The sequence below is a fragment of the Chroicocephalus ridibundus genome, chromosome 4 (assembly GCF_963924245.1).
Source record: "Chroicocephalus ridibundus chromosome 4, bChrRid1.1, whole genome shotgun sequence".
Taxonomy (NCBI): domain Eukaryota; kingdom Metazoa; phylum Chordata; class Aves; order Charadriiformes; family Laridae; genus Chroicocephalus; species Chroicocephalus ridibundus.
This window is the reverse complement of record NC_086287.1, coordinates 33,756,938-33,783,938: the sequence shown is the minus strand read 5'-3', so window position 1 is coordinate 33,783,938 and position 27,001 is coordinate 33,756,938. Positions and strand designations below refer to the sequence as shown.

The 27,001-nt window shown below is 41.0% G+C and overlaps 1 protein-coding gene and 1 long non-coding RNA gene across 2 annotated transcripts; both read left to right on the top strand.

The window, feature by feature from the left end:
- Positions 1-1,577: 1,577 nt before the first annotated feature.
- On the top strand, positions 1,578-27,001 carry COCH (cochlin). Its single transcript, XM_063333762.1, is given in 12 exon segments — positions 1,578-1,729; positions 1,732-1,770; positions 1,856-1,900; positions 7,575-7,731; positions 17,096-17,233; positions 18,420-18,478; positions 19,343-19,387; positions 19,476-19,623; positions 21,361-21,464; positions 22,313-22,539; positions 23,985-24,501; positions 25,261-27,001. Coding segments are annotated over 12 exon segments (1,791 nt in total). The 5' UTR covers positions 1,578-1,593; the 3' UTR covers positions 25,437-27,001.
- Positions 2,077-7,529, top strand: LOC134515133 (uncharacterized). Its single transcript, XR_010070887.1, has 3 exons — positions 2,077-2,711; positions 2,940-3,031; positions 4,080-7,529. It is a non-coding gene; the product is annotated as an uncharacterized LOC134515133 (long non-coding RNA).

Here is a 27,001-nt window from a genome sequence, read left to right as displayed (position 1 = left end):
TCCTATTTAGCTCTATGGGCGGCGCATCTCTGGACGGATCGCGGAGTTCTCAGATACATTTATTCTCAGTTATACGAAGATATATTTCACAATGCGCATTTTTATGCGACCAGTTATAAAAATTAAAAAAGCCCGAGAGCGAGTTGCATTGATGAGCTGCCTCCCAAAGCCGGCTGCTGCCGTGCCCCCTCCCTCCCGGAGCCGGCTGCAACGCCTGCACTTCATTTTCTGCCCCGGCAAATCCGCTAACACGTTAATTCCTATGAATTCTGAAAGTTTATTTATATTTGAAAGTTTATTTCTGGGAACAGTCGTTCCAGCAGAAGTTAAACAGCGGACGCCGGCAGCCGTCAAAGAACAGGATTTTAAGGCATTCGTTGAAATAACCGCACTCCTGCCTCGCTTCCCACCCATTCAGAAGTAAATCTGATTATTTCACATTCCTGCCAGCTAATACTTTCCCCCAGATATGCCTGTATGCGCTGAACTACGACAACGAAGCAGGCTGTAAAGTGAGCGGGTTTTTTTGCTGAGTTTGGTTTGCTTTCGTTTGTTTGTTTTTTGGGTTTTGTTTTGGGGTTTTTTTTGTTTTGTTTTGTTTTTTTTTTTAATTTCTTGGAGGGTGTTTTGGGTTTTTTTTTTTCTTTAATTTAGGCAAAGTTTTGTTAAATGCAAGGTAGGTACCTGTAATATTTACAGTAACATTTCATACCAAACACAAACGATGCAGTAAGTGCCGGTTAGGTATTTCCATCTCTTCGAAAGATTAAATTAGGCTTAAATTCCCCAGTTCTCTCTTTTGCAGCGCCCGGCGGGACGAGTTACCGCCCCAGCACCGCTGCGGCTCCGCCGGGCCGGGGGTGCGCGGCCCCGGCGGGTCCCGGCCGTCCTGCCCCCGGCGGTCACGGAGCACGGAACGAGCCGGGTTAGCCCCCCCGACAGCTTTGCCCCTTGCTTCATTTTGGAGGAAAGGCTAGGTATTGTGGCCAAGTGGCTGGTAGCTCACTCGCATTTCTTGAGATATCTGGAATAGACTTCTGAACTAAGGTATTCGATAACAATCACAAAGCTGAACTAAGGTTCAGCTGGTAGCTGGTAGCTCACTCGCATTTCTTGAGATATCTGGCATAAAGACATCTGAACTAAGGTATTCGATAACAATCACAAAGCTGAACTAAGGTACTGATGACGACGATGATAATAACAATTATACTAACAATAATCTGAAATAAGGTATTCAAAAGCTGTAGGTGGATGGGAAATAGCGGAGTGTGGGGGCAGATCTGGAAAGACAAACGGCAAAGGAGGCACGGGAAGGTGCCTGTGCCCCCGCTGCCTGCTCGGGATGGGTGAGGTACCGGGGAGGGGGGCGAACCCGGTTGCTTTGGGGCGCCGTTCCCGGAGGACCCGGGTGGCAGGAGCAGGCGGGGGCGGGGGGACAGGGCAGCACCTGCCGAGCCTTGCCCGGCGATGGGGCCGCCCAGCCCGGCTCCGCTCCCTCCCTCCCGCCCGCCCCGGCCACCCTCGCCCGCCCCAGTGCCCATGCGCCCCAAACTCAGAGCTTTAAAGCGGGCGGGGCGGCCGCTGCCGGCCATGCGGCTCCGCGGAGGTGCCGGGACAGCGCGGCGGGGACGGCAGCTCCGCGGTGTGGGCGGCCCGGTTCGGCTGCCTTGTGCTGCGCTGGTGCCCTCCCTTCGGCTCCCCTCTGCTCGCCGTTCCCCCGGGGTGCGGGGCGCCCCGCCGCCATGTGGGTCGTCCCCCTTCTCCTCGGTGGGTACCGCGGGGAGCGGCTGGGGGCCGGCGGGGCGGGCGCGGAGCATGGCCCCGACCCGACCCGCTCCCGCTCTGTTCACAGGCGCCTTCCTGCTCGGCGGCCCCGTACGCGGGAGCGACGGCTCGGGTGAGTTGTCCGACCTCCTCCCCCCTCCATCCCCACGGGGGGGTTTCTCCTTCGCACCGTCTCTGCCCGTCCCTCCCCGCCGGGCGATGGCGGCGCCGGGGGTCGCGGGTGCCGGCTCGGCGCTTCCCCGGCGCGCCCTGTGGCGGCCGCCGCCCGACGGGAGTCCTGGCCGGGGCCGGGCCGGGGAGCCGCTGCCGCCGGGGAGGGCTGCGCCGGGGCCGGGGTCCGTTCGGGCCCCGCCGTGTCCGGCTGCTGGGGGGGGGTGTGTGTGACCCGCGGGGGAGGCCGCAGAAGGGCGCGGAGGGTGTCTGGGAAGGCTTCCAAACGGGGGTGAAACTCCCTGCTGGCACAGGTTGAAGAAGAGCAGTGGTGACAGGTGCCCCCATCCAGGGGAGTGCTGGTAGCAAGTGTGAGTGGGGGTGTGTTTGTGCGTGTTATGAAGGCACTCGCGTGGTGCTTGGCAATCTGAGGATCTACGGCATATTTCTGACCATGGAGTCGATTAAAAACCGTTTAAACGTGCCCCGCCATTATTTTGACCTGGAAAGCAAAAGAAGGTACTTGCCATGCCTAGCAGGGCAGGGGCTGCCTGTTGCTCCATGCCCTGTGGGACCGCATCCCTGGTGCCAGAAAGTGGGCTCTTCTGGAGCCAGAGTCAATCTACAGGAAGCAAGAGCCACAGGGAGCAGTTAAATAATTAACCTGAAGGATGCAAGCGGATCGTCTGCCCAGTCCAGCGGAGCCTTTCACCAAGGGAGGGCAGGAGCCTCCAGAAGGATGTGCTTCCACACGCAGGCCTGGCCTGCAGCAGGTGAGTGACCTCAAACTTTTCTGAACCGTTCTTCAGGATTTCACTGTCATTAGAAAGTAGGATTTGCTGCTCACTTTATGTTCAGTCAAGCATTAGGAAAATTCTTCTGTGCTAAAGCAGTAATAGCTATATATCACAGGAGTGCTATGCCTAAAAAAGGAGGAAAAAAAAATGCACAGCAAAAGAAAACCTACTCCAACCACAGTTCCTTTCCTTTTTATTTTACAGATGAAATGCCGACAGTCTGTCAGGAAACAAGTGAAAAAATTTGCTGTAATGCTTCCTGCCAGGGTTGGAGGAGAAGCCTCTGTAATCTGAAGGTATCTGTAACGAACTAAAATAACATTAAGGGAATATTGGCAAAATGGAATATTGGTACCAGGATGTGTTTGTTGTATAAAATGTGAACTGTTACTGTAAGTTGTTGTCTCTTACCATTATTCAGAGCCTAAATTCAGCAGCATTTGGTTATTGAACTAGAAGCTTGCAGGAGCTTTTATATAAGTACTTAAATTCTGTTGTTCAAAGTAATGAAAGAACATTAATTTTCTCAAAAATCTACTGCATTTAGGCTCATAACTACTCAGGGAGATCTTAAGGGATCTTATATCTTTCCTGATATTCCCCCCCAAATGCAAAAAATACTAGTTATAGTATGTACAGTTATAAATATACAGTTCTGGTTACCGTACATGAGACTGGGTGGGTGGGTGAACATTGGCATGTGATGGTAAGTGACCTTAAGTTGATCAGAAAAGGGCAAGTCTCAGATTGAAATAAATTATATAGCCCTGAGCAGATTTTTTTAAAAATCACATTGCCTTTGTCCAGATTAGGATGTGTATTTAAGATGACATGAATTAATATGCGATCTGTGAACACGTTTTCCAAAATATAAACAGTATATTTCTACTAGTATGTCTTTTTTCCTAATATGGATAAGGTTTGTGTGAGTAATCCTTGCATAAGATAAAAAGCAGGCTTGTTTGAATCCTCAAGATAAAATATTCAAATATTCCTGTTTGCTGTTTTGTGACTCACACAGCTACCTCACATTTAGGAAACCCTATTCTTTTTCCTTTACATAAACAAACTCTGCCTTCCCAAAGCAGAGACTTCTGGACTTGGACATGGAGACTTCAAGATTAGAAAAGTTCAGATTTTGGCTATGGATTTTATTTTTCTAGAGTCTTTTAAATTAGTGACTCCTGTCAAAAGTTCAGAACTTTTATAGGTAGGCATAAGAAACAACTATTTAGGGCAAATCAGAGTACACGGGATGAGGCACCAAACAGATGGAACTGATGGAGTGATGGATGGGTGTTTTAGGAGAGAAGTGAGCCTTTGCTTTTTTTGTTTCTTTTTTAGGTCAACAGTGATGGAAGACATTCATCCCTACCTTTAAACATGACTTAAATCGGGAAGAAATACAGTCTCTTTGTACTATGTTTTTATGGTGTACCCTGATGTAGTGTGTTCCCATGATGCTTAGAGTGTGTGTCTTGACAGAATGGGATGATGGTCACTTTATTACAGTTCTGAAGGCCTAATTTTATATCACATAACGTAGGTCTCTAGTCTTCGTCAGAGTCCAGAATGGGTAGGAGTCTAGGACTGAGTCCTTTCCTGTAAATTACAGGCTTATCTTTCCTTATTCCAAAAATGCATGGATTTAGAGTATTGGATCACGTAAGTACCCAGAGAAATGCCTCCACTGCGACTGCTCTTGCATTCTTAAATTACAGGGATCAAAACATCTGGGTTTTACCTCATTTACTTTATATATATAGAGAGAGAGAGGGAGAGAGAGAGAGCTCTTTGGCGGTTTCTGCTGTGATGAAGTATCTTGGATACACTAACAAAAACAACCACCACCTTCAACTTTGATAGTGATATCACATGAAATTTGGGAGAACGATTAGTATGTAAGCTGGCAAACAACTATTGCGTATTATCTGTTATTCAGACCTGATCAATAAGTTTTCCCGTTTGCAACAGAGTACTTGTAGTTTTATGGGTTGGATAGCTGATGATGCATTAGCTAACAGGGAAGAACAAAATCCGCTGCGGAGTTGGTATTGTAAGTCTTAATTTTGGTACCCAGTACTTCTCATTTTGATAGTGCACCTAACATTCCTAGTGTTAGTCTCAGTTACAGAATTACAGCTTATAGAAAACTGTATCTACCTACATAGAGAACCAAAATGAAATAGTTGCTTTTTGATTAACAGCATCATGTACTTCAAAGCGTGTGTTATTGCTTCGGTGCTGATCCAACTGAGGCATGAACTGCTAAAGCCCCAGCTACAGCGTGTCAGCTCTTCAGTTCACGCAGCCCCCTCCCCTCTCATGGTGCAGACAAGGATCATGACAGTATTTAGGCTGTCAGCACACAAAAATCCCATGGCTGGGCTGCAATGGATTTCTGTGTTTTCATAGCCAGGGAGAACACAGCAAGATTTATTTCTTCCCCCAACCCCCATCTTCTGTGCTATGTATCATGTTAGTTTGACATATGACTGTAATTAGTAAGTACCTGGTAGTGAGGGAAATACAAATCTCTGAGTGATAAAGGGTTCATTAACTAGACATGTCTAATCATTGTCTTTGAATTCCTTGGCAGGCTGTGCATACGGTCACATACAGTACATTAGAAATGACAAGTACAAAACTTCCTGTGGCATCTTGCACTTTGAGAGGCTGGGGAAATGTTGCCGGGTGCATGGCGCAAGCAGCACTGTGAGAGCAGAGATTACCAGAGATCTCATTGCAGTGGTTCCTCCGAGGGCATCCAGCCTTCCAGCTGCTCTCTGCTTCTGATGGTCTCGCTAGTTGTCATTTGGTGGATATTACTTGAGTAGTGCCCAGTGATTGACTAATACATTTGTAGAAGTTTCATGAAAGAATTACTGGACTAGAACAGCAAAGCAAATCGACTTATTTTAGCATAACACCACTAATATAGCACTTTAACAGTGAAAATATGTTTCTAGGTATAAGCATGGTGATTCTGCTTGGGTTTTCAGACTTTTGTTTTTAAGGCAAATGTATAGGACTAAACATGGAGAGGATGTGAGTAGGTAAGATTTAGTCCTAAAAAAACTTATTTATTTGTTAGGATACTTGAGAATCAGATTAAATCACTTCACAGTGTCTTGGTAGGTGGACAGCTTTTACTGTCTTGAAAAGGGGAAAACGAAGAAGTATGTATTGCTTTTGTTTTTCTTACTGTAGACTATATGAATACATTTAGCACACTTAAGCCACACCCCTATGCTGACAAATAGCCGCAAAGATTTTTTTCATGAAAATACGATTAGGTAGTTTAACATAATTTCAGTGTAGCATTAATGAGGATTATATATACTTAAGAGTAGAACTACACGCATGGTCTATGAACGTGTATGTGTTAGATTTATGTAGCCAGAGTGAACAGACACACTTTCCTGTGCAACTCCAGCTGTAACTGCTCTGCTTTTCAGTTCTAAAGTCGGTGAGATGAGCAGGATGTGGGATCTTTTCCATCACTGCTGAGGGACGGTGTATGCTCCAAATACTTTAAAATAACAGCGGCTTATGTTAGGGTCAGTAAACACCCTGGGGTAAGAGCGAAAGGGGAAGCAGGTGGAAGATGACTGATCCCCTGAAGATGCTCTCCTTGGGATGTAACGCTGTGGTGTATGCACCACCACACGGGCCAGCCTCCGTCAGCCCTCAATGCTGTGGAAAAAGTAATACTTACAGTGCGTATAGAAAAGATTCTTGCGCCTTCTGGTGCTCTGCAAAGGCAAGATATGCTCTGTAGGAAGTTCACAATAAATATCCAGTCATGGTTTGGATTTACGATATTGAATTGATGTTGATCTAAGCCAAAGCCCTGTTTTGCTGTGCTGTCAGACCAGCTGAATGTGCTGTCATGTGTAGAAGAAGCATCCGAGATAATGATCTCAAAGTTTTCAAACAAAAAAGGATCAGTTTGCCAAGCAAAACTGTATAGAGGTGTAAATGTGTGTCTGCATACCTACAGTGTACATGTGCAAGCACAGTAAAAGCTTAATAATGGTAATCTGAGGAGCAGCTTTTAAGAAAAAATGCAGGGTTCTATGTGAAAAGTGCATGTGCCTCAGATAAATAAAAACTTTCTGTCTCGCTGGGTCAATCTGACAGGCCTTTGCACAAGGATAATGATGTAAACTTAATTGCAATGAATTTATATGCATGTTCTAGATGTTACTGGAGTGAGGAGATGTGTACTCTCTTTAACGCTGACTTTAGTAGGATTTGTTGCAGAGGCTAAGGGGAATGCTGCTGTCAACCTGCTTCGTGAATGCCACTGGAGGGAAGGCTCAGAGTTTCCCCGAGTGATTCATAGATGTCTTATGGCTGGAGATTACTGTGGGGATGTCAGAGTTGTTTAATGTCTCCCTTGGAGAGTGCTGCCCGCCGCCTGTGTTCGCCAGCCCTCAAAACTCCTTTCCTTTGCCCTTCGGTCTCTGCAGTAAACTTACAGATGTGAATTACTGGTGCTTTGCTCCCACCTTGTAATACTCCTTGGATATTATTTTAATGTTACTATAGTGTTGTTTTTATCTTATTTTAATTATTTAATTTTTTAAGCTTTTTTCCACCTTTTCCTGCCACTTCTTTCCCATAAAGTGTTTTCTTCCTTTTCATAGCTGCACACTTGTAAGCTCCAAAAATATCCTTACAGACCTACTGGAGCATAAGATGAGACACTGTACCCAATTTCAAACTTAAACATTGCTTTAAACCTGGAAATGGTAGGAGATTAAAAACAAACAACAACAACAAAACCAACCACCCTTATGATTTTCATGTCACAGTTTCTTGTTTTTTCTTTAGCTTCCACTGCTGTCACGTGCTTTACAAGAGGCCTTGACCTGAGGAAGGAGACAGAAGATGTCCTTTGCCCAGCAAACTGTCCTCTATGGCAATTTTATGTCTTTGGGGATGGAGTTTATGCCTCTCTTTCCAGCGTCTGTGGAGCTGCCATACACAGGTGAGTCAAAGATTGCTAATCAGTGTGTTAAGCAAGGTTATATAGTCTTGCTGCATTTATCAATTTTAACCTTCTGATGCCGTCATAATAAAGATCTTTCTGGACTTTGGGAGACATAGTAGCTCAACAGGAATGTCTTTAGGAGAAGAGAGAGCAACAGAGAAAAGAACAGCTGGGTGCTTAGCAAGTTACCCGAGTTGTGTTAGGTGCTCCTGAAAACAGCTTTCTTAACGTTCCCTGAAACGGCACAGTGTCAGACAGACTTTCACTGTAAGGGAACAGACGTGTCACTGGAACACGGAAGGATACAGCGTAAATGGTAACCAATCGGAGAATGAAAGCAGATGCACTTTTTTACTTGCATTTACATGACAGTGAAATGGTTGAAATTGGTTTAAGCTCCTGTGCAAACAGACCTACCCGTGATTTGGGTGAATGCGGTTCATAAAGACTATTAATCAGTGTTATGTCTCTTTGCCACAGTATTTCTTTTCTGACAGTTGTTTGGTGAGTGTTAGGCTATTTACTGGTCTAATTAAGAGATTGCTGTCTAGCTTCATTCACTCCTGTATCAAATGGGAAACTAAGGAAAATATCCAGATAACCTGTGTTAAATAGATGTCATTAGAACAGCAATAATAATTCCACAGGGGAAGGAGAACAGGCTGGCAGAAATCTTATTGAGGTCATCTGACTATTTTTTTTTTTGGAGGAAGGACAAACATTTAATTACTTACTTGCAAGGTAAATTACTTTTTAGAACAATTTTAAATAAGGAAATGTTAGGCAAAATAGCTGGAGACAGAGATATCTATTTCAGATTCCTGTGGAAACCAGACTGAGTCCTGACTGTCAGTCTCCAGGGAGTTTCAGACTTTGATTTTGATACTTGGAGAAAGCTTTTGGTTATTAAAGGAGGATTCTTAGATTCATCTATTAACTGGTCGTACCACATGATACTTCTTCACTTAGACCTTTTCACGATATTCTTCCTACCACAAAGTAGTTTCAAAACTTTGTAAGGTGTTAGGACTCCTAGGATAGGACTGACATCTCGGCAATGAAATTTGCATTAGATATGAAGAAAAGCCTAATAATAAGGACAGAGACTAGATGACCTGGGATATCATAGGAACTGCAATGGGCAGTGCAGTTTCCAACAACAGATAGACATCCATCTGTCTAGAATAGCTAGAGAACTATAATCGATCCTATCTTGACGTAAAAGTACAGACTAGATCATCCTGCCCGAATTTCTTGTAATTTCTGAAAAATCTATGATTAAATATTATGAATATATTTAAAAGTAAGACTTCATCGTGCATATAATCTAAATTATTTGGGTTTGAAGAGGTACAAATCATTATATTGAGGTATCATACTATATTACGGAGACCATTTTTAATGTTCTGTTCCTTTGAATGAGATTTCATTAGTATTTGAGGATCCAGAATCCCTTCAAGCACCATTGACCTTCTTAGTTTTATTTAGCATCTAGGTACATTGATGTTAACATATACATAAACAACAGTTAAAACAAAAGAAATCATACCATCTTACTGTATTTGTATATTCCAGATAAGACTACTACTGCCTTGCAGAAATGCCGAAACTATTCTTAAAAGCTTAAGTGAAACAAAACCTTTAGAAGAAAGGGAGGAATAGTTTCAATCTCTTCTTGTTCCCAAGCAATAGAAGGAAATTATTTCAGAATATATTGCTGCGATGCTGAACTCTGCTATCAAAGTATTTTTTTATTTACAAAAATACCACCCCAAAATTTTAGTGAAATAAATGACTAGAAGATAAAGGAGGAAAATAAAGGGGTTTTTGAGTTAACATTCATTGCTTGATACTTTAAATGCTGTAAAATACATACTAAGCATTTTAAATAATACTTATGGGGCTATAATTACTATCCAGAAACTTATTTAAAATGTCAATTGAAATCCTATAACTTTTAACAAGACTTCTGAAATTCAGGATATCTTCATAGTAGTTGAACTCCAAAGTAAACTAAAACTAACAGGTTTTTTTTAATTGAGTAGAAATTCTATCTGGAATTTGTTAAATACTGTAAAGGAGACTAAGAGCTAAAGTACTCCAGGGGCAGCTAGAAAGAACTTGGGAGGTGTCGGGGGGATCTGTGTGCACTTGTTTTAAAAGCTTAAGAGTTAGTTTCAAAGATAATTATATGTCTCTGTTTTCACTGTTAGAACAGGCTTCCTTTTGATCCTTCTGTGAAAAGAATGAATGCTTCATTCAGTGTGCTTTAAGTGTCTTCATGGGTGTTTTTTTTAAAAACAAAAGTTCAGTTTTTCGCTTTCCTAGTTTATGTATGTAGAAGAAGTCTATGAGAGAATATCTGGATCAAATGTCTTCCTTTTTTTTTTTTAAAAAAAAAGCATATATAGGAAAACTGAGGTTTCTTCCAGTTGTCTTTTTTCTAAGACAATGCTTGTATTTAGTGATGTAGCCATTTATTTTTAACACTCTGTTTCTTTACTGGTTGTCAAAGAGCTCTTGTCTTAAGGAGGGAAAAAAAGCTTTTCCTATATAAAGATAGCTTTCTGAAGATACTTATGTCTTGAGTGTTTTGAAATGTGGCAGAAGTTCCTAACCAGTTCAGCTAGCCTTAGTTGAACTTAAATCTCCCACACCAGTGGCGAGTGTTTGATGGCTAGAGAAGTCCCACCAAGAGAGCTGGTGGGGCTCGGTTCCCCCGCAGCTGGGGGCCGCTGCTGACCAGCTGCAGCAAAACAGCACGGCCCATCCAACCGGGCTGCGAGATCTGCTTTACTCCAGATTTGTACCTCAGCGGAATCTCGTATTAATTTAAATACTCAGGAATTAGCAAAAGTCGAATAGTGGAAATACTGAAAATGCTGAAAAGTAGAATACCGAAATACTAGAATACTGAAAATGCTAGCAAATGTTCACATGATCTAGACTTTTAAATATAATTTTTGAATCAGATGTGTACGTGATCTATACTTTTCAATACAGTTTTTAGATCAGCACCAGAAAAATCAACACACTTACAATAGAAGGAGGTACAAGAAATGGAAGAAGCAGACTTCTTTTCAAGATTTATGTGGTCTTCCCCTAAGATAATACAGCACAGGTCTGTGGAAGGCCACTTAGGTCTTCACTAAAGTCTGTACCTTATAAACTGTGCATAATTATTGTATATGCCCGGAAGCATAGGGGCATGGAAAAATATGGATTTTTCCATAGTCAGTGTCAATTCAAATTATACCTCTTGTGAAATGTGCACCTCTGTAAAACCTAATGATCTGTCTCCACGGGTGTTCCAAGAACAAAGAGGCCTCTAATAGCAATGAAGGGATTAAAATATACCCACCATTCTAATCTGTCTCTTCCAGTAAATATGCACATTAACAATGTTCAAGTCTTCTGAATATGCTAAATTGTAGTACAGCAATTTGAAAGAGCAGACTATAGGTGAAAAATCTTCCGTTTAGGAGAACTGCTGGTTTTCGGGGACTGCTTTTAAGTTGGGGGCTTAGTCCTACCAGCCTTTTTTACTTAGAACAGAACTTGCCATAAGAGACTGTTTCGGTGGTTTTGCTGCAACTATTAGCAGCTGTAAATACTGGTTCTGATAAAAAAGGATTGCTGGATGGAGGTGCGAGGATAGCTGATTAGATCTCTGCTAACTTCAGTGCAGGCCACAAAATCCAACAATAACAGGCAAAAAAATATAAATTGTTCCCTCTTGCTCTGTGTTGCAATGGCTAAGCCCCATATTGATGTCAAACTCCAAGAACATATTGCTAATAGCTAATCACAGCAATTTGCTGTTATCGTGACGTAACTAGATACCGGCTTTGAGGACTTCGGAGATTTCCTCCAGGTAACTGAAACAACCGCATCTAGTTTACGATGAAGTATGCCCTATATTACACGGCACGGTGAGTGCGATAGAGCTCTGTACCCTCAGTGCTGTTGAGTACCCGGCCTGTGCCGCTACGATGACTGTTGCTGTTATCTTGTACAAAGCACAGTCAGACAGCTATCCGCTGTTTCAAGAAGGATCCGTCTTGGGAGCAGTGCTTATGGGTTTATTTGTTGGTTGTTTGTTTTTTTTTTTAAACTGGAATGGGTTGTGTGAGCATGGGTCAGTTTCCCCACCCTCTCCACATAGACTCTAGTTTCTGAGCCAGGTCCAAATTGAGGCCTGATTCCTTAATTTTGTATAAACCAAATAACGTTTATTCCTATGAGTAGTTCCATTACTGTGAGGCAATTATTAACACAATAAAATACTATATAGTGCACATTAAGAACTTAGCCGATTTTGGCTATGAATAATTCTGCATACTACAGATGAATAACTTTTCTGCCTGTTTTAGTTTGTTATATTTGGCTTTTTCTCTCCTTTTTCTCCCCTCATTTTATGTGTAATTACTCTCAGGAAACAGAATATTTATTTAATATTGTTCTTTTTCTGGGCAGAAGAATAAAAGATTTATTTGTCAGGGGAAGAATGGAGAACCTCCTACCAGGCTGTCGCTGTGCAGGCATGAAGAACGGAGTTAAATCTACCACTGAGTGATTAATTGGATTAATAATCAGAAGGTCAAATGAAGGACTAAGTTCTCAGCTTGTGCAGTTCTGTTCTAGTGCCAATTCCACTACATGGAGACCTAGCCTCATGTGGTAGTTTTTAAGATGCTAAATAGGCATGTAAATTTTTTTCATAACTTTCCTAACCGCTCACGGGGTGGAACCATTTCTAATTAAACGCTGGGGTTCTAGAACTCGAGTGTAACAAAAGCGTATCATGGTACTACCAAGCTGGCCACAAAGTGACCACAAACAGGAATGGCCCCTGGGCTACCCTAGTGTTTGCTAGAAGAATATTGACAAAAAAAGGTTGTCTGGCCAGAGGGATTTCTGAGCAGCTGTAGATCCCCTGGGAAACCTTGGTATAGTGCCTGCTTCTGCTGCTGAGCCTTCTTTCCTGCCAAAAGCAATAGGGGTGCAGAGGAGACAGAAAGAGCACAACCTGGGCGGCCAGGGGATGCTGGCATGAAACCCTGAGCGGCTCTGTGTTGGTGATGGAAGGCAGTCAGGCAGCAGTAGGAGACTGAAGTTTGGAGAAGGGGAGGGCGCCGCTTGGAGCGATGGAGAAAGGCGGATGATGCGGAAGGAGATTGATGCAGCTGCTGATGGAAGGAAAGATGGGAATTCAGGTAATTCAGCTGTCTTAAGTCCCTGAGGATAATGCTTTTCATCCAAGGACCCTATAGGAAATGCCAGCTGCTATCAGAGCCAGCACTCTGTTAGCAATGGGGAAAAAGAGCTCCCGGGGGTCAAAATTCTGCTCTTGCGTAGGATGGCAGGCTGCCTTCTTTCTCTTCTCTCCCGTCTGCTGAAGAAGCAGATAGCTTACCTATAGACATGTATGATGAGCATAATGATCAGCATAAAAACATACCATGTGAGTTTCTGAGCAAACATTTTGCTTCTGGAACTGCAAGACTAAATCAGCTCAGTATGTACGACTTTTAACAGCCCAGTTGGAGCGCTGCTGCCTTTTGGGCTGGGGATCCTTCCTTGGCATAGAACATCTGGTCTATGTTCAAATCTGTTTCTCTTCACTCTTTAACACCATTATACAACAAGGGGGGGAAAACAATCTTTGTCTGTTTCACTGACAATGTTTTGTTATCTTCAGGCAATTTTATCTAGCTGATCCTTACCTTACACTTAGCACTAAGCCCATTTAAGGGAATAGCCACTTGGCTTCATCTCCAACATTTTTAAACAAGTCAAGAGCTTCTAAGTGTGCTTCAGAAAGTGCTCTCTCCATCAGCCAAATCTGTCATCAGTCTTAGAAATTCTGAGAAACAATCGAACGTTTACCCAGAGGAAAAACACTTTCACCAGGTGAAAATCTGGTGTTTCCCCTTTCTTTTAACAGGAGATGGTATTTCGGCTTTCTGCTGCTATGCCTAAGATTGCTGACTGCAGTTCCATCTCTAAGGGTCATCTCCCACGGCTGGAGGAGTCTCTCTGTGGCCTAGGCATCAGTTTTGATGTGCAGGCTCCTTGAAAAACACATTCAAAATTCAGCAAAGGCAAGCCAGCCCCATGTTTCTCTTTCCGAGAGTGCGGATAGACAGTTCTTGCACTTTACTTTGAGGAGGTGCTTAGGTCTCTAAAAAGCTTCAATCCCATCTGCTCTTTACCTTAATTCAGATTTTTAAGTATGGTTTAGATTAAGTTCCTGTATTTTGTAAGACCTTCCCATATCTTCTGCTGCCCTTGGCCAGTATACTGCCTTCCATGAGATATTGTGCAGTGAAGTACTGGACTGCTTCCTCATGTATCTACTTTTCTGTTTAATTTGTGTGCATTTTTGAGTGAAAAATACCATTTTGATATAAATTATGATTTGTTATTGAAAGCGAAGCCAGGCAAGAGAACGGACTGACAGCTTTTATATAAAAGTTGCCATCAAGCAGTGCTGTCAGTAGCATGGAACAGTGAGTAAGGAAGCAAAAGCTGTTCCTGGAAAATCTGCAGAGTTCCAGTTGAATCAAAATGGTAATGTGAGTCATCACACAGGAGCAAAGAACAGCGGTGAAATCAAAGCAGATTGTAATGACATAAATCATTCGGAGGAAGTGCAAAGGCACTACTTCACTCTTTGAATACCACTGTAGATCTACACAGGATGAACCTCATTTTTAAAGTAAATCACGAATGACTGCAGAAAGGAATTTTCCAATCTGGTTCAGAATACAAAGGCAGACTGACAATATGGTTTATTCTGCTTCTGCTGGAAGAAACAGCCCAAGTAAAACTGATGAGATTGTAAAAGATGGCTTAAACTTATTAACTTACCTACAGAAGGGCAAGAAAAGAGGAATAACTTTCATAGAGATATAGTTCATGTTATATTCACATCTAATATCGACCCCCCCACCTGCATGAAAAATAGCAGAGCTGTTGTATGGAAATAGCATATCTTCAAAAGGCAGTCTAGAGTTTTGACTCGTGATGAAATACAGAATCCCATGTTTTCAATAAATAGATAAGGGGCAAATAAATCTACTCTGGTTTCAGTGGAAAGCTTCCAAGTTTGATGGAGAGTATCTAGATTTTATTGGGTTTTTTTTCCCCAGAATGATTACCTGGCAATCAAAATGAAAAGACCAATAGAAAAAAATGGAACTATATAGACAGAAGTGGTCACGCTATGACTATAACAAGCAGAAATCATTGCTTCCAGGAATAATTCTTAGGCTGGGCTTTCAGTATGAATGTGTTCCTGAGTTTAATTCAGTGCTCACAGTTGCAAGTCCACCACAAAGGAAGGGGGAAGAGATACTAAGCTCCTCTTTGGAGCCAGCTTGGGCATAGATCAAGTATGCTGATGCAAGCCCAAAGTAGCTTCACTAAAACTGCAAGTATAAACTTAAACTAGGAACCGTTCCAATTAAATACAATATAGTCTATTTCTGACACATATTTCCTTATCCGTTAAAACTGAGATACTAGTGAAGGCTTGAATGCCAAAGAGAACCAGGTACTGGAGAAGGAAATTGTGTTCTAATTAGACTGAATTATTCTAAATACATTAATATGTTATTTTTCTTGAAAGATAACTTTGCCTTACTGTGCCTTCGCCACAGATACCCAAAGCTCATATTACCAAAATATAGGCAAGATTTTCTAAACTCTGATCTTGATTACTCTACTTTCACATTGTTTTAAATCCGATTAGGCAGGGATCTCTTTTCAAGCAGGAAGCCAAACAGATAAGGAAAATAAACACAAAGGCGCGCATTGCTGTTTTTAAATAGTCTGGAAATGGTTGGTTGTCTCCCGCAGTGCTGTACCTGCCCAAGTACTACAGAGCATTTAAGCATTTACTCCCTATTAGAGAAGCTCAACATTGAATTTTGGCCTCTAAAAAATAATAACCATTCTTTCAGTAGCACATAAAAAGAGATCTGAACGGTTCTGATGCCTGTTATTGTCACTTGGGGTATCCAAATAAAACCAATCGCCACAGCCTCTCTTCCTGCAAAACCAGTGAAGTTGTCTCTGGGCTGCTTTTAACCCTGAAGTTTCCAAAATGCATAAAATCTGTTGTCCTGCTGGGTATTCACACGATCCTCAGCCTATAAGCATCAGCAAGATTTTCAAACTAGCTATTCCTTCATTTGTCTCAGATGGCAAGAGAGATCCGATGGCAATCTCAAAACCTGGTCATTGAGTCATGAAATGGAACTCAACAAGGGAAAAATAACAGTGGCCGTCATTGAGAACTAGACTATGGCTTCTAAAAACTTGTCTAGGGTCTGAGTGCTTTAGGTTCGACTCTATTCTCGGTCTTGGAAAACTTTCTCCACAGATTTTGCTACGAGTTTTCTTGTCACTTCTGTTTCTGAACTGACCCTTCTGGTAAGGCATTAAGGAGTGTAACTGTCTCGTAATACTGAATATGACTTTATAAGATATTTCAATCAGTAAGCTTCTTGGTGTTTGTTCTGAATTTTTTTTTTTAATTAATCCATTGTAATTGTATATTAAGGATGCATTGCGGTATGCTTAAACTAATGAAGATAGCTATGACTTGTTAACTGTTACCTAAGTATTCCAAATTATGAAGCTGCAATTTGGTACGTTACACTACATCTCTGTCGGTGAAAATTACACAGTTGAATTGCATCTACTGTTGATAGACTATTTCCAAGTCTATACTGAAAGCAACCCAGTTATTAACTTGCATTTAATTATTTCATTCATTTCAGATTTCACATTTAATGTTTACTACAGGTGAATAAGAAGAATAAGATGCTTTAGGTTCCTCCTTATAATTATCAGTAATCTGATGGCTGCTATCAATAATATCTACCACTTCTGATCTCAGCCTGTAGTTGCGTAACAAGATATCCTACATATCCATTACTACTATAAAGAGCAATTTTTCTTCTCAGTTTTCTTAGCTTTAGTCATTTTGTAGTTAAGCGTGCCAAATCTTGTTTCGCTCACAAATATGCACGAGGCATAATAAACTCGAATATGTTTTGCTGGAGCTCTTTCCTTTAGGAATTGGTGTATCCTTGAAACAGCACTCTTCCGCGTCAGTCCGACCACTGCCAGAATTTTAGAATTTCCTGACTTTTCTTTTAATACGTTTGTGTGGTGCTCAGCAGAATAGTTTCTTTTAAAATTCTTTTCAGCAATTTCCAGCTTGTTTTAACCTGAACACACCTACCAGCCTGTATGGCATCTTTTTCTGAAGGCTTGAGTCCAACATGCTAATGATGGTGTAACTGCACTGCATTTTCTTGTGGTTAAAATGTGTCTTTTTGTATCTCAGCGGGGTGATCACCAATGCAGGAGGAGCTGTAAGGATACAGACTCTCCCAGGACAGGAAAACTACCCTGCTGTAAATGCCAATGGGATCCAGTCTCAGGTGCTGACTAGATGGGCTTCGTCTTTCTCAGTGACTCGTAGGTGGATCACACTTACTACTTTGCAATCTATATTTGAAACATTAACAGAACTCTAGGAAACTTCTTCGGTGCTCCTGTATGCATAAACAAATGGGGCTGCTGTCTGAAGCGTAGTAACACCAGTTTTCTCTTTTAACGCGTTATTTTACTTTCATTTTCTCACAATTTCCTTAAAATACTATTCCAGCTAGACTAGCCAATCTGTAGCAGAAGCGTAAAAATGGATCGCAGTAATTTAGAATGTAATGACATGACAGCAGGCAGTTGCCAGGGCAGTTCCACCACAGTTTAAGCTGGTCTAAGCCAGTGCTTCAATCCTGCTGTTGCAGTCCCGTCCTCCTCCCGCTCCCAGGCATATACTTTTATCCTTTTTCTCCCCTGCCTGCCTTCGTGCAGGCGCTGGCGCTTGTCAGACCCTTCAAAGAGCTTGCGCAGCGTTCCCCGCAAGCAGAACAGTGACCCTCCGAAACCAGGAATGATGTGCCATTGCATGTGCCATGGTCATTAAGCTCCAGGGTGACAGAGTGGGGTTTTTCAGAAGTTTTTGTCCACGCAGTTGAGATACTGTGCCCGATTGCAAACCAGTTATCACGCCCTGCCACCTCGGTGAGGTTAAACCTCCCTCATGAAAATGTATAAAGAAGCCTACTGGTTGTATATGTTGTTGTGGTTTCAAAAGTATTAAAGTCTATGCGTTTTCTGGTATATTCTTTCAAAGTTTGGGAAACATCTCTCATGCTGAAATTCAGCCTACTATCTGTAAGATACTAGTAATCCTCACGTAGTGCCCACTGCAAATCAATACCTAAGAACTTGGAATTAGAGGTGCTTTTGGTGAAGTTTTAAGTGAAATCCACTTCTCCAGATCAAGTCCTGAATTGTATCTACTAGAAATAATGTCTGCCATAGTTCAAAAACTCTCATCAATTAGATACGCTGTAATTACTCATCATCTGCTAATGTTTCAAGTGCAGGAGCTCAAAGGAGATGTTTATTAGCTGTAAAAGAAGGAGTGCAATACTGGATTGCACCAAAGATCTGTCTAGACCCACATCCTACTCCAAGAGTAGCTAATGGTGGATGATGAAGAAAGATTATTGGAAATATAGCACCCTTCAAGCACTTGTATTTTCATCTAAATACACTGAAATACAGTAAATTTATTCTTATGTTATTTTTACAGGTAGCAAGAACACAGCGCTTGAAGCAGTTGGGCGATCAGTATCAACAGCACGTCCTTCTACAGGTACGAGGTCTCTGCCACAAGGGAAGCCTCCTGTGATAAGATGTGCTACAGTGTGTGAACCCCTGACTAAAATGCCATGCTTCATAGGATTTGTTTGTTTTCAAAGAAAAGAATATATACAATATCTACTTTTGTAGTATATCTTTCATCAGCAAAAAACAGGAATCGTTTGTAGTCGAGGAGGTTGATTCTGACTTCAGTAGTGTTCATGTAAATTAAGAAAAATCTGAATTTAGAAAAGTAATGCGAATAACAGAAAGGATGGAAAGAGTTCGTGAGCTCATGTAATATTAATTCCTATTAAGCAACAGAGAAGACAGACAATGCATTCCTTCTCACAGAACTACTCAATGGCTGAGCGCTCTCAGGATGTACATAGCAGACATTTAGATGTTATGTGTGTTTCTCTACAGAAAATGCTGCCAGTGAAAGGCTAAATCAGTTTTAATGCAGGTTAGTGGTGTATAAATACTGGACTTGGATGTTGTTTGTGAATAGACCGTTTGCTTTATACTTTAAGTCATGGTTTGCTTCCAAACTATTTAAACTGCTCGCTGTACAGCAGGATTGCTGACTGAAAAGTGGTGGCGCTTGGGATGGAGAGCTACAGCAACCCACCCAGCTTTCTGCATTTCAGTAATCAGCCAGGCAGGCATAGAAAGGAAGGTTAAACTGCTTCATTTGGAAAAGAATATTCTCTAAGGTGCAAAGCAGTAGTAGTGCGAGTTTAATAATTAAACTGATTGACAGTTCTTACTGTAGATGGATTTTAGTGTAATTCTTGGAGTCTGAGCTTCTTGTAGTTCACTTGTGGCTGTTCATCTTGTTGTTCTTAAATGATCCATGCTGTTTCCTTCACTGAAGGTAAAAGACCTAAGAAGACACTCGATAAAAAGGCTGGAAACAAAGGTAGGAACCCACAGATTTAACTTTTGCAAAGCAAAATCCTAATGCTTGTTTGGTGTTAAGTAAGTCTAATTATTTTGGATGTTCACAGACTGCAAAGCTGATATTGCATTTCTCATTGATGGAAGTTACAACATTGGCCAACGTAGATTTAATTTGCAGAAAAACTTTGTTGGAAAAGTAGCGGTGATGTTGGGAATTGGAACAGAAGGGCCGCACGTTGGAGTTGTACAAGCCAGGTGAGAACAGACCTATACAAAATATAGCAGAGTAATTAATAAGAGAAATCAATTAGTATATCACTCCCTATTTTGCAGAACAGGGTTCACTCAATAATGGCAGATGAATAGCAAGAGAAAGCAAAGTCCTTCCAGCTGTAGCACTGTTTGCTCTGTGCTACGCTGAGGTGTCCATGTGAGAAGGTGTGAAAAATTTGATCGTCTTCTGCCTCTGTGATACTTGATATTTGGCTAGAGAGAGCAGCCCCTCTGCTGCCGACAGTTTTGTAACTCGTCTTAGTAAGGCGGCAGAAAGCACTCTACAAAGGAGAGATGGTTTTTCAAAAGTTGTAGGAAGTTGTCACAAATGGCTCTGTGTGTGTACAAAACAAAAAGCTGCTCTCGACAACCTGTAGGTTACTACAGCTAATACTTTCAAATTGTAAATAGTCACTTGATTAAGCCTATTCATACTACGACGCATGTTCACAGCTGCAAAACAGTCTGAAAGCCACTGCCACATCCAACATGTTGGTAAATGGATTTTTTGGGCCACAGCTCAGTTTGCTAGTGCTCAGCAGTAGCAGTTTTCCGAGGCTTAACCACTTTGGCTACTGCTTCTGGAATAAAGGAAGCACAAAGAAGCCTTTAACCCTCTTATTCTAAGATGAAACATCTGTTAGATTAACACAGGGTTTCTCCGTCACGTCTTATATCGTTAAAGTCTGTTCCTCTCCCCTGTCTTTAGACGGCTGCAGAGTAGACATCTGCATCTGATTTAATGACCTGGGCTTGCTTTTACAGTCACTAGAAAGAGCGACCACATTCACGGCACAGACCATCTGAAACGCTTTGGGTGTCTCTTTTTGTGATGAATTCCATCCTGAAAAATCCAGTCTGTCCACTGTGGACATCAAAATCTAGGGGAAATGAGCCTCGCTCTCACTGCCCTGGCTTCGAGTACTGTAACACTACTGTAATTGTGAGGAACAATTCCCGGAGAAACCGAGTAATCGGTTCAGCACCTTGAAGTCTCCATTAGAAATTAATCTTGCAAGCAATAATCTTTGTATCTCCAGAAGTACCATTTTAACAGTTATTCTCATGAGGGTCAGCGCTGCAGCCCAGCTCTCCTTGGCTCAGGGCTTCATTCTCGGGGTTCTGATGCAGGATCGGGCTGTTTATTTGTAGCAGCAGCTCTTTGACCTGCAGGTGTTTTTATTTCTACTCTTCGCATGACAAATTTGTTTCCTACTAAAAATCAAAAGTGAAATCTGGAAACTTAGTGTAGCTAAAATCTTTCAGTCCTGAAATGGAGTCAGTAGCTAAGGTACCTTAAAACTTCTTAAATTAAACTCCTCAAACCGTTAAATTTCACAGGAATTTTTTAAAAACAAGGTATTTCTTATACAAATAGTGGAAAACTTGCCAATTTTCAATTACACAAATGTATTTATTTTAACATCTAGGACATTCTAAATTTTTTCCTGTATATATTTTCAACCTAACGTTTTCAGCTACTTGATAAGCATAAGAATCAATCTGTTCTTAATTTACCCACCTGGCTAAATAATTCCTCTTGCTAAGGACTGTCATAATTATTCAGTGAGGATCGTACTTCTATTTTAGGAATGATAAATATAAAGAAGAGTATATTACTAAGAACAAAATGATTCTAAGTGTATTTTAGCTTGCTAATGCCATAGCGGTATGAAAAGTGAACTACATACTTCATTACTCTGTTTTATATTTCCACAGTGAACACCCAAAAATTGAATTCTATCTGAAAAACTTCACTGCTGCAAAAGAAGTTTTGTTTGCCATAAAGGAGCTAGGTTTCAGAGGAGGCAATTCCAATACAGGTGAGTTCATACCTCCATGCAAATAGAAATTATTTATTTACATTTCCAAATACATATTTTTTTAATATATGTAAGTATGCATATATATATATATGCACACTGAAGTTCTTATAATTCAGTTAGGCAAGAAGGTGTTTTAGATGACGCGCTCATCTTAGTCAGGTTCAACATTTTCCCGCTAGAACATTCCCACATCTTCCATTTCATTTCCAGAAGTTAGGATTGCTTATTATACATTTAATTAGAGTAGAAGTGCAAATATCACTTCCTGCATTCAAACAGTAATCAACCTTTCACTAGTAGCGGGGTGGTATCTTGAGACAAATTCATATCTAAAAGGCCGAGCATTTCATTCTTGTTGAGTTGCTAATTAAAGAGTTAGAATAATCTCGGAATTAGTAGTAAGTGGTTGTGAAGAGATGGCTGCCAAATGAGGAAACTGAGCATTCTAAATACATTGCATTTCACAAGCTAAATTTAAGTAGCTCCTCAACTTTCTTCCTCCCAGTTCATTTGGCAGGCACTAATATATCTACCTCCTAGTGTGAAACTAGACCTCTGGGTGTGAAAAAATATCAGTGGTTTCTTCCTCAGCTTTATCTGTGTGTGGGGGGGTGGGTTGTAGGGGCAGTTTGGTTTTGGGTTTCTTTGAAGTTTTTTTTTGGTTTTTAATTTATAGGTTGCTCAAGCTTCATTATTATCAAATTTCCTGGGCCATTATTTTGCTTTTACATTGGCTTAGACCTGTAATCATAACCAAAATCCATCACAACAATTTCATATAGAAAACTGGTGTATCAAAATGTAATTGCATTATTTCTTCATGTTCTTTTTTGGTTCAAAATTAGGGAAAGCTTTGAAGCACACAGCTCAGAAGTTCTTCTCTTTAGAAAATGGAGCACGCAAAGGAATTCCCAAGATCATTGTAGTGTTCCTAGATGGCTGGCCCTCAGATGATATAGAAGAAGCTGGCATAGTGGCCAGAGAATTTGGAGTCAACGTATTCATTGTGTCTGTAGCGAAACCCACAACAGAGGAGCTGGGAATGGTACAAGACATTGGTTTTGTTGACAAAGTAAGAGAGAATATCGTTATACGTTTCTCAGTGATGGCTATGATTCTAGAGATTACTGCAGGCTAAAATCTTAATGAACTAATTTATATATATATAAAAAAATAATTTTCTCTCAAAAACATCAGTGAAGCTATCCCTGCTTATAAGTGATTTAGAAGAATATCACGAGGAAGCCTAGAGAAACACTGAGTTTTCCCCTGCTGAAGGGGGCTACACAAAGGTACCAAAGTGCTAGTGCTGTCCTCCCAGTTCACAGTCTTGGCCAAGTTGTAGCTCCTGAACTTTATGATTACATGAAGATTCTCAGTGTAGGAGATTCCCCTATCATAAATATGGTTAAATGTGTCGAAGGCAGTGAAGCACGGATATGATATCTCTTATCCTGAAATGGTAGGCAGGGAGGCATATCTTTCTGTACCTGCTCTTTGGAGGATCATTTACTTAATCTCACTACAAAGAGGACAGGAAAGATTGAAAAACACCATCCTAACAAATTCACATGGAGGCCATTTCATCTTGCGTGAAGCCTTTTGGATATTTCTCTGGATGAGTTTGAGTAGGCGTTCTAACACAGATCAGCTCCTTCCACATGAGCTTGCTAATCAGTAGGTCTTACCTACTTTCCAGTGAGGAAAATCTCTCATTTTTCATAGGGAGGGTTTAGATGTCTAATTTCGTCAGAACAGGATGAAGCACTACTGCTCTGCTGCTTCCAGATACAAGGCAGCTTGCTGCTGATGCCAGTGGCATTGCAGCAGGTCTAACTCCTACGTGCTCCTGCCCTTAGGGGACTGAGGCCTGCCCTCCCCTTCTGCATTTTGATCATAGCCAAATTAGTGATGATCTTGGAGAGCTGATTTTAAATTTAACCCCTTTCTCAATTACCTTGCGCTTTACATTCACCCTATGGAAGCCAGGGGAAAAAGAAATTTTGCTTTGAATAGCCTGGAGTTGTATTTCTACCCAACTGTATATCTGTGTTTATGACACTTTGTAGATTTTAAAAAATAAAGTGCTTACCAATTTCAAAGGGAAAACAGAGAAGCCAAATTTTCAGTGGATAAGCAGAAGTATAGAACTTTCAATCCTTTGGATATTCAGTAGCCATGACTTAGTTCACTTTCCCAAAACACCGTTATAATTTCCAGTTCTTATTCATAAAGTTAAATTATTTGAAATTTCAAGAGGTCGGGGGGGGGAGTGGGCAGGGTTGATTAACTATTGGATAAAATAAGCTATATTATAGCTTTCACTGACTCCAACTGCAAATGTTTGTCCTCAATTTCTTTACGAACAAACTAGACAAAACCCCACCCCAACTGCCCACCGTCAGGCTCCATTTCTAGGCCATCAGGCCTTTGAAGGAAAATCACATAGGTCTCTCAGTATTCTCTGTACAGCTGCTGTGCCAGTATTTACCTGTTAACTTTTTTGTTTTCAAACAGGCCGTCTGTCGAAACAACGGCTTCTTCTCTTACCAAATGCCCACCTGGTTTGGTACTACCAAATACGTGAAACCTCTTGTCCAAAAACTGTGTTCGCATGAGCAGATGTTGTGTAGCAAGACATGCTACAACTCCGTCAACATCGGTTTCTTGATAGACGGTTCCAGCAGCATTGGAGACAGCAACTTCCGCCTGGTGCTGGAATTCATCAGCAACGTCGCAAAGGCTTTTGAGATCTCCGACATTGGTTCCAAGATTGCAGCCGTGCAGTTCACCTATGACCAGCGTACTGAGTTCAGCTTCACAGACTACACCACGAAAGAAAAGGTCCTCTCGGCTATCCGGAACATTCGCTACATGAGCGGTGGCACTGCTACGGGTGATGCCATTTCTTTCACAACCAGAAACGTGTTTGGGCCAATGAAAGATGGACCAAACAAAAATTTTCTCATTGTTTTGACTGACGGTCAGTCTTACGATGATGTTAGAGGACCTGCTGCTGCTGCACAAAAAGCAGGTAATTGATGTGTCTTTATAAGCGGTGGAAGTTGATTCATCCTATTTCTGCTCTATTGTAAATGTTAAGCTTTTAAAGTTTGCAAATATAGCCAAGTGAGCAAATCAAGTATCATATCTATTTTAAATCCAGCAAAATGTAAGCCCCCAAGGAACTGTTTTTCATGAGGATGAAAAACCAGCACTATGGAGCCAGGTGTGAGTAGACTCGCTCATGGCAGCTTAGTGAGAAACATACATGCACTCTTATTTCCCTAAACAGTAGAGAAATTAGTAAATTAAAAATAAAGAGCCAAGTAGTGAAGCTTCAATCAGTGATGCCACCCAATACGGCATGACTCCTGCTCTCCTTCGTCATCTAGGACGAAAACAAGCAGTTCTGTCCAAAAAGCTTGTTGGACTGCTGATGCTTGAAAGCACTGAGCATACACAAAGGACCCAAATCTATTTTCAAAATCATTTTACATAGTGTTACTTGTGCTTCAAGACTGACATTGTAACTGCTACATTCATCTGTGTCACTACAAAAAGAACTCAGACAGCAATTCTTAAGAGACCCCATATTTCCTTCAGGATTTTTACTGAGACAAATCTAATTCCTGATAGCATCTAATTCCTGGCAGCATCTAATCATCTTTGACAGACTGCAGGTATTGAAACATACTTTTCTGGTCCAGATTAATTCATGGATGTAGAAATAGCTGTTTTTCTTGCATCCATAGCCAAAATGCTGTTAACTATTTTTTTTTTCTTATTGTAGGAATAACCATCTTCTCTGTGGGTGTTGCCTGGGCACCTCTGGATGATCTGAAAGACATGGCTTCTGAACCAAGAGAATCTCATACTTTCTTCACTAGGGAGTTCACAGGATTGGAGCAGATGGTTCCTGATATTATTAGAGGCATCTGTAAAGATTTTTTGGACTCTAAACAATGAAGCAAAAATCTGCTGTGGGATATTGCTACTTTGAAACTAAAAATTATGCAACTGAAATGGTCCCTCTGAAGTCCAGATGTTTTATTCTTATATATACACTATCATAATGCAAGGGAGGAAAAAGGGCTACTTTTTGTTTCTGTATTCAGTCAAGGATTCTTGTGAGCTTGTTATAAGTTGCACTTAATGTTGGAATGCAGAATTTGGCCAACAGCTACTATTTTCAATATAGTATCCCTAAGTTTAAAGCTATGCATATCGTGCACTTAAGGCTATCGGATATCAGCAGAGGAAACAATACAGCTCTGATGTTTTTGCTGTCACTTGCTAGATGTCTTCTTACGAGTTAAAAATAATATAATTTTAAATACACAATACTATCTTTTCTAAGTATTCTGTAGCTTACGATTCTGTATCTTTCCAAGGAGTTCTCCTGGTAGCGTGAAGTACTTCCAGTGCTTCAGTTGCACAACATCCATTCTTGCCAGGCAGTTTAAGAAAAGGTATGACAGATCGTAGCTAAAAGGTATTTTTTTTAATTCTAGTTGCAGTTTTGCTATTGTGAAGGATACTGCCATCTGGTTGGCAAAGTTTACATCAAAAGACATTTAACTTCTACCCACAGATTTCTGTGTATCTATGTGGCTTGGTTCGTTTGTCAGAGATTTTGAAAGGTTTTTAAGGCACAGTAGTTCTTTTTGAGGATCTGGATCCTGATATATTAGTGGATACTACTGCTTCCTACACTACTGAAGCCAACAGTGATATTCCTAATATATCTGACAAACAGATTTTTTCCTGTCTGCTGCCTTGTACTGTCTTGATTTGACAAAGCTGTTATTGGCTAGACAGTTAAAGACAGGGATCTTGGGCAAAGAGATTAAATTAGACCACACACTGGGAACTGAAAGCATTTACATTCAAATCCAAAGGTACCTCGAACCTTGAAACCTAACTGATTTATATCAGATTACATGGTTAGAAAAGAAGAAAGTAAGCAGACCCATAAGTGGGATTAGTTATCTCACAGAATAACAACTCTCTAATACTAATAAAAACATCTTTAAAGATGTGGGAGGTTCTCTGAAGATGAAAGAATAGTTTTCTTGAAAAAAGGCTTTAATTTGATTACATACCTAGTAATGAGTTGATATTTTCATACCTACGTGTGTGTAGTTAAAATGATGTAATAGTTCATGGAGTTATTCCGGATTCCTGGATTGAATGACAGACTTCAAGTATTCTTTAGAAAATAAAGTTTTTTGCAAGTAAAAAATTTAGCAGTAAAGAAAACAGCACTTTTCCTATCAATCTAGGGTTTCCCTTTTTCATCCCTCCCCCCCTGTTGATTGATTGTGAAATTCATCGGAATGGCACAGAAGGGATTGTATTCATCAGGCTTGTGTTGTGCATTTTTTAATAACTTATGACTGGCTATATATTACACTAAACATGAATGGCAAAGAGGCCTTGTATTTTTCTATTAATTGTTATCTTTAATTTTGTTATGTGTTTATAGAAAAGAGTATTCAGCTATTGCTGTATAAATTCATATGCAATATCAA